The sequence below is a fragment of the Dermacentor variabilis genome, chromosome 7, assembly GCF_050947875.1.
Source record: "Dermacentor variabilis isolate Ectoservices chromosome 7, ASM5094787v1, whole genome shotgun sequence".
Taxonomy (NCBI): domain Eukaryota; kingdom Metazoa; phylum Arthropoda; class Arachnida; order Ixodida; family Ixodidae; genus Dermacentor; species Dermacentor variabilis.
This window is the reverse complement of record NC_134574.1, coordinates 101,204,017-101,212,338: the sequence shown is the minus strand read 5'-3', so window position 1 is coordinate 101,212,338 and position 8,322 is coordinate 101,204,017. Positions and strand designations below refer to the sequence as shown.

At 49.3% G+C, this 8,322-nt stretch overlaps 1 protein-coding gene across 1 annotated transcript in view; it reads left to right on the top strand.

Moving 5' to 3' along the window:
* Positions 1 to 521: 521 nt before the first annotated feature.
* LOC142587701 (uncharacterized) overlaps positions 522 to 8,322 on the top strand; it is a 42,756-nt gene continuing 34,955 nt past the window's right edge. Inside the window, exon 1 of the mRNA XM_075698883.1 lies at positions 522 to 844. Coding sequence (XP_075554998.1) covers positions 824 to 844 — 21 coding nt within the window. The 5' untranslated portion in view covers positions 522 to 823. The remainder of the gene's footprint in view (positions 845 to 8,322) is intronic.

Genomic DNA, 8,322 nt, shown 5'->3' with positions numbered 1-8,322 from the left:
GAGAAAGAGGAAAAGGAAACACCGCCCGCGGTTCGGCAAGTGGACCCGAAAGCGAAATTGCTGTTATGTAAGGGCCCTCCTTTCCCACCGGGTACTCTGTAAGAAAGGAGGTTCACGGGGGTGAGGTCTTTCTGGACCGTACGTACTCTCTCTCAAATACACACACACACGTTTCCCATCTCTCCCGGTCTTAGGCTCGGCCACCCTCTCCCCCTCTTCATCATAGCTTTCCCTTTCGATGTAGCGGACTCCTGCTGGAGCCACCGAATGTTGTTGTGCCCCAACCTCCGTATGGCTGTCCCACCACCCTCTCGCGCAACTTCTTCTCGATTCTATACCCTCTCTCTCTTTTTCTCTCTCTTTCAGGCACACGAATCTCTCGATGAAAGAGCGATATAAGAGAGAGAGCGAAAGGGAGGAGAGAAAGAGAGAGTGAGTGCGCCTGTGAAGCGGAAGGGTGAACCATCGCTTCTGCGGACGCGGGAGAGACGGCGGCATAAAAGCGCTCCGGCGGCCACCGGCAAAATGCAGACAACTGCGACGAGCATCTCTCGACAAACGCGAGCACAGAGACGGCGGTAGCGGTGCTTCGTTGGTGTTCGTCAGTTCGGCACTAGGCAGTGGGAGAGGATTAACGAGTCGATCGCATCGCTTTTGTGTCGATAATAACGGGTTGCTGTTTGTTGCTGTTGGCCTTGGGATCGGATCCGCCGCGACAAAGGTGACAGACTGGACGTCGTCGTCAACGGGGCTAAGCAGGGACTTTGATTCGTCTGTTTCAAGCGGGGGACGCCTGCCTGTGTTCTTCGATCTCACAAGCATTATGGTCTTCGTTATCAATCAGGTAAGCTTTGATGTTTTATGTCTTATAGAGGTTATCTTTCCTTTGTCAAAAAAGAAAACACGAGGTAAAATTAGCGAGACGAATGAGATAAGTACACTATGCGCCGTCGGACATGATTTTATTATATGTTAATTGTGTGATCACACACTTAGGATGATGCCGCGTGTGATAGTCTAAATTTAAACCTTGATACAGTATCGCTTATGTCAGATTAGTTGAAAGAGTGTTTGGGTTCTGCTCTGTCTTCGAGGATGAATATGGTGCAATAGTAAAAGAAAAAAAAAAGGAAACAGAAATTAACAAAAATAACAAGAGAAAGAAACTGTTGAACGTGCGAAGAACGAAAAAAAAAATGTCAATACCACAAGCACCACAGGTTGTCTTACATAGGCGAGTGCTTAGGCTACAAGAAAGAGAAATCACCGAATATATATATATATATATATATATATATATATATATATATATATATATATATATATATATATATATATATATATATATATATATATATATATATATATATATATACAATGAGCGGCAGCAACCTTGCCTCTTTGCCAATTGTACGTCACGTAAGAAACGTAACAGAGAAAGCATTATGTTTCTTTTCTATGACTGCGAAGCATTGCACTCGCAAGATCCTGCTCCGTATTCGTTATAGCGAGTTCCTACCACACGCGAATTCGTTATACCGAAAAGAGCCGGTCGGCTGGCCCCGCAATACGACGCGGGGCGGACAGCATAGCACACGCGTACGCTTCGAAAGCACACCACACAACCGCCGCGCAGAGAGCGTGACTAAACGAGACAACTCTCGCGTACATCACACATCATGCCAAGGTATGTTGCGACAAAGCCGCGCACAAACATACAGGAGCTAGCACACAGCCGGGCCTTCGACCCGTCGCAGGCACGTACACTCATCCACACCTCGCGGCCTTACGCCGCACCACGTGGTAGGCGAAGAGCTCGCATATAAACAAGCCTGCCAAGCGGAACGCGGCGCGTATACGCACGTATGACTCGGCTTCATTCACGCGAAGCAGCGAGAGCAGCCAACTCTCTTCGATCGCGGTCACCGCGCTGCATACGCGCACGCCGGAGGCACGTCGTATACGCGTCGTCGCCGAGGCTGCCACCGCGGTTACGTTTGGCCGCGCTTCATTAAAATTCCGCGCGTTTCCCGAGGCCGCTCGCGGCGACCGGTCAAGTAGACAGCTCGCAGCTATACAGCAAGTAGCACGTTTCAGTGGCGCCGTTCCCAATGGAGCACGCGACACGCAACCGCGCTCTATAGAGGGTGAGTCGGCGCCAGGCTTTTAGTCACCGTTACACACACACCTGAGTCGCGCGTCAAGCACGCGCGGATAATTGGAAACCGTGTTTGCGGACTCCGGAAACCGTTTATCTGACCTTTACGCGCACACTCATACAGAAAGCATATTGACACTTGCGTTTAATGCTTTCTTTTTCTTTTTTGGTATTGGTCAAACGAACGTGCTTGAAGAGCTCGAAACATCGTGACACATGTTTTAGTTAGGACTGCCCGGAGGTATATAGACGGGAACTTCTAATTACGCCCATTGAGGGGTGTGAAACTGTAGACTGCAGCGACGTCGGCACTCGTATCGCCCGGGTTCAGGCAGACGGTGTAACTTGGGGGCAACGGAGCCAGAGGCGCCGGAAGCTTGATATTTGCATGATTGCGGTGGCGAAGTTGTTTTCCACGGTTGCGGCGAGGCAATGTCGTAGTCGACTTGGGGCGTCAACTTGTTTGTAAGTAAGGCAGGTTAGGGGAAAAGAAAGAAAAGAAATAAATATCCGATTGCGTCCTGCCCTTTCATTATCGCGAGGTGCGGCGTTCGAAAGTGTTACACGACTCGAACCTTGAGTGCGCACCTCATATCAGGCAAAATACCCTCCTCTTAGACAACGAAAATTAATGACCGATACGTCAGTGGGAATGCCGCCTTCCTTTCCCTGAGATTTCCTATAGTCGCTGTGTTTCCAACCGTGATATCAGCTATCGTCTAGATTCTAAATTCGCTACCCTTCGCAACGACCTCGAATGAGATACTGGGAGAAAATGCGTCGCCCTATAAGGAGAGCTAGAAATCAGGGCAATTAAGTCTGAAGAGAGGAAAGCAAGATTCAAAAAACATGTAACGGGGAAAAAGAAAAAGAAGAAACTGGCTTCGTGCCAAATCATTTTCTGCAATTATGTTCCCACCGCCTCTAATCGGTAATTACCCTCCCGAAAACAAAAGCACGGGAAGTCCTACAGTAAAGTGTCCAGTTCGTGTCAAAAACTCGATTTATAAGCTCGCGCGTTTATTTATAACGGTCGGTAAGATCAAGGGGAATGTTTCGGAGAAAGGGGAATTTCTCTTGTTGCCGCCTTTTAAGCAACGGCCATATATCTATAGGATATCGAACATAGAAAAGAAAAGGAAAGCGTAATTGGGTCGTTAAATAAGACGAGCGCGGCCCAGCCCTCGCGTGTGGTTCGCAGACTGTTGTTTGTTATCGTATAAAGAGACGACCTCATACGCATTTGTTATAGATTTTTTTTCTTGCGTCTTTAAGAGTGGAAGTTAGAGGCATCCAACGCGAGAGTTCGGTATTACCTGCTTGGACGTATCGTGGAAAAAAAAGAAAGAAAGAAAAACGAGCACTCTTGAGCGGTTCGGAGTATGCACGATAAAAACCCAGCTCAAGTCGAATCCAACATATAGGTCAAACTTGGCGGTGACGTAATCTTCCGCGGAAGCCCCGCACAAGAATTATTGTTCAACCTTAAACAACCGAGGTTACGAACATCCGGGGCCGGAGGTTCGCAAGTGGCTGGCATCTTGACTAATGGTAACTCTGTACGAATGATTGAGTTATACGTGTTTGAGTATGCACGCGTTATCGCCAGCACTGTTTCACCATGGCGGAAACGTAGAGAGACATTTATTATGTTAGAAAAAAGCTGAGGTCAGCCTGAACCAAAGTTTAAACCTGCAACTCAACATTAGGGAAGGAGAATAAATGCAATAAAGTTTATGACAACGACACTGACTGTACGAATGAACACAAAAACAGCGAACGTTCTTCTAAATCTCAAATCCAGATTGCTCTTTTGCAACGATTTGCTGAGAGCCTTTACACCATCATACGGACGACAACGGTCTCGGCCACGGTACCAGTAGAACTTTTTCGGACAAATGTTTATTGACGAACTTGAACAAATGTTCTGCCAGTGGTTCTGCATGTGATCCAAGGATCTACACTTTTTTTTTTTTACATGCCATCGATAGGCGGATGACAGATTCCTCATCATTTCTGCATGATATCCGTAAAAAGAGTGCGTGTTGGAGGAGCGGGAAAGAAAGAGAGAAGGCAGGGAGGGAGGAGGGGAAGAAAGAGAAAAGCAGAAGGCAGGGAGGTTAACCAGAATGGCGTCCGGTTGGCTACCCTACACCGGTGGAATGGGAAAGGGGAAAACAAAGATGAGAGAGAGAGAGAGAAGCGGGAAGGAAAGAGGGAAATTAGCGGCGAGTTCGCTGACGCGTGTGGTCTAATAGTAATTGCTCTAATAGTAATTGCACTAATAATCACAGACGTTCGCACAAGCCCGGAGAAGGCAGGGATGTTAACCAGAAATGAGCCTGGTTGGCTACCCTAAACTGGGGAACTGAAAAGGAGGAATTGAAAGATGAGATGGAGAGAGAAGTGGGTGCAAGAAAAGACGCGATGAGTTTGTGCACACGCGCGGAGTACGTAAATCTGGCGACACTAATGAGTATGCGGGCTGGATCTCATGATAAGGTATATATCACTATCTCCATTCTTTTACAAGTTTGAGTCTATAATGGCCAGTCAACAAAGTCTTCATTTCAACGTACAGTGTTCGAAAATTGTTGAGAACGAAACTAAGCAAAATCAACCATCAAACAAGCAGAAACAGCATGACGGTCATGCTTGAGGGTATAATCCCAGATTGATGCAGAACAAGAACGGTGTTTAGACGCTTGCCAATGTGAGACAACACCGAAAGACTTCCGGTGGAAGCGCACGCCTTGGTCAAGGCGACCTTGTCTCTGCGCCTCCCCAGTTTTTCAATAGTTCCATCGCGTCAAGAGGAACTCCGCCTCACAATAATATAATTTGATTTGCAAACAGCTTACGTTACACTCTTGTTACATACAAAGAAATCATTCGGAGGTTCGCTTGGGGCCCTGTGACATTGATTACGCGCCTAGAAAGCAACCAAATTATACAACCAGGACCCACGTTCACAGAAACGCTCTTACGCTATAGCGTGTTCGTAAACAAGCACGTGTGATCCAATTGCGACGTTGGACATGTCGTTAGCGAATACAACTGGACAATGGCGAACCGCTATAATGAACAAAAATCTTTATGAATTCCGCTCTAGATTAACACAATTTTAAACGGACATGTTAAAGCTATTGTAACGTAATCCGGATTCAGCGCTCGTTTAATTTATCACCCTTCAAAGAATGCGTGTCCGACGATTTCGGCAATACTTCGACGCCTCGCTAACAACTAGACGTGCCATTCAAAATAACAGAGGTATAGAAGGCCTTCAGGTTACTTCCGTTGCTTCGTGTCCCAGTATATAGTCAACGGCCTCGAGAAACATTACGCGGCGTTCAACGATTAAACAGCGCTCAAAGTTCAGGTCCTTCGGCATGATGAGCATAGCGTCCCGAACGGGTCAACCGGTCCCCGAGGACCGACAGCAGGACACTGACGCGAACGCTTCATCACAAGGGGCAGTACGGTCACGCTTCAGTTTGCTTATAGTTAACGACAAACGGCCCACAGGACAGCATTTCGGCAGTGATGATGACGATCTTTCTCTAAGCACACGGAGGACACTGGGGTAAATGTGGATGGGGGGGGGGGGAGGGGGGGGAGTAGGTCTTACGGAGACCGGGTGCCGTAATGGCAAACGGAGAAGAACTGTGAGCGACCGGTATAGAAACGCAGCTACGCTGCGTATGCCACGTCACCAGACGACAGCTGACGCCGTCCCGGTGGTCCGGAGCGGGGGATATATTCGGTTCAGTGATGATGATCATGATGATCGCGAGCGCGGACCATCACGTCCCGTTATGGCATACTGCGCGACCAGTTAACGAAGCTCCGTGAGCTCGCGTACACCGACCCGACGACAGGTCACGTCGTCTGTAGACACACACACACACAAGTCGGACGGGAGGAAGCGACACAAGGTACAAGCGTGCCTCTGTCAACACCTGTCACGACGGAACGACGCACTCCGTGTACAACACACGCGCTCGCGCGGGCAGAAATCGATGGCTGTACAGGGTCGCAAGAACAAGCACAAAAAAAAAAAGAATAAAGAACAGTACAATACAGACTGCGCGGCTATAGGAAGTGACCGTGACGCAACGTACGGAAGGAAAAAGGAAGTCTACCGTTCATGCCGCGTAAACTTGAAACAAAGACAAGAGAAGAAAAGAAAGAAAGGAAGCTCGGGAAAAGACGGCAGCGTATACCGTCTACTCCGCTCCAGTGACTCCGTTCACCCTCCTCGCAAGGTTGGTAGGAAAACGTGCGTGTGTACGAAAGAGACCGAGAGAGAGAGAGAAACACCTCCTCTCTCAAGGTTGGCACGAAGGCGTGCATCTGTGCACGAGAGACGGGAGTGACGTAAAGAGAGAGAGAAAGAGAGAGAGGTGGCATTGGAAAACCTGGCAAATGAGTCGTGCTGGAAAGCCCGGGCTACGAGGGGGGAGGGGCGGAAAGAAGTCATTCGGGGCCGTTCGCCTACGCTCCCGCTCTCAGCCCCTTTCCCCACTTCCTTCGCTCGCGCGTCGTTCATCAACCTTTTTCACGCGCATTCCGAGTGGCGGCGTAGCCAAAAAAGAAAACCGCGCGCCGTCAAAGTCAACGTCGCGTCGTTACATTCGCGCTGCGGGCTCCTTTATTACAGTCAACAAAAGTCACGCGTATACCTTCCCGAGCTTCTCGCCTCCGATTCGTGTCCTTGAAGTATTAAGGGGGAAAAAGAAAGAGGAAACAAAGAAACGAGAAAGAAGAAAACTCGCACGTGCGTAACGCGTACCCAGCAGCGGAGCCCTTCCGTTTTTTCGCACATGCGCTCGCTCGCTTCCTTGCTTCCTCGAAGTTGCGAAAGAAGAGGCGAACTTTGCGATCGACTCGACCGGTCTCCGACGCGCCCTTATACGTTGTACACCGTCGCCTGTCGTGTGGGGTTTCCGCGCGCTAGTGCAAAAGCGTCAGCGCCCGCGGTTCTTCGATCGCGTTCACCACGCGGAAGTGCGCGCGGACTCTTTCTTCGGAGCTGTCTCCTCCGCACTCGGCAGCTGCTGGCTCGACTGACCGTCTCCGCGGGGTGATGATTGCGAACGGGGTGCCGAGAGTACCGACTGTCACGCGATTCGCCGGGAAGAAAGAAAGAGTTCGTGCGCGCGGTTGCATCGACCCCGGTTGGATCTCGAAGCAACGAAAAACGCGTCGCGCCGACGATCGCCTGTAAATATGCCCGTACAATGCAGCGGTTCGCGCAGTTTGAGTTCTAACACGCGCGCGCTAGCGGCGCCATCCCCGCACGATATTATAGGCCTTCGTCGCCGGCGTGGACAGGTAAACGGCACGATAATGGCGAAGCCGTTAGAAATACTGCTCAACTCGCATCATTCGCTTATCCAGAGTGTGAGAGTTCGATTGGGAGAGCCCATTTTTTTCAGCTGTCACACTTTAGGGGTAGGGCTGGGACGCGCAGATAATTTTGCGGTCTTTGAAAAGGCAACATAATTTTTTTTTTCTTGTACTGGAAGTCGCGAGGGAGCTCGCTCGATAATTTTTGTGCACGGAAGCGCTGTATCTTCTGGCCTAACATCCATATTCGTAGCCTTTTCTCCAACACCTCCCCTTTGAAGCATAGCGGGCTCGTAAGACCACCAGGACATGATTTTAGATGGGGTTTCCAAAATCCTGGGCAAGGCCGCTGTGAGTCCAATGAGAATCCGAAGGCAAGGTCATTAAATTGCAGCGCTGGCAATGCGTTCATCGAGACGCCACCGGCCCAGGCCATACATGATGCTGTATTGGAGGCTTTTTCTGCCGATTAATCGCAATTAGAGAGATTACAAATAAATCCTGGAGAGGTTTGGCTGGTAGCATACGCCTAGTACGCAACTGCAGATTGCAATTATAAGAAACAGAGCGGAACGCGCAGTGCACGTGACATGATACACAGCAAAAGAATAAAAACCTATGGGCGCAACATACAAACTGTAGTATGCAAAAGCATGCAATCTCATTGTCTACTACACTGCCTGTCTGGGTACAAAGAGGACAGCTAGAAGACGACATCTCTTCAGTTTGGGACGAGCAAAGTGCGCTCTCTACGATGGCGATTAATGCTCGATGCGATTAGGAATGGCCGGGAATAACTTCCGCGTGACACTTGA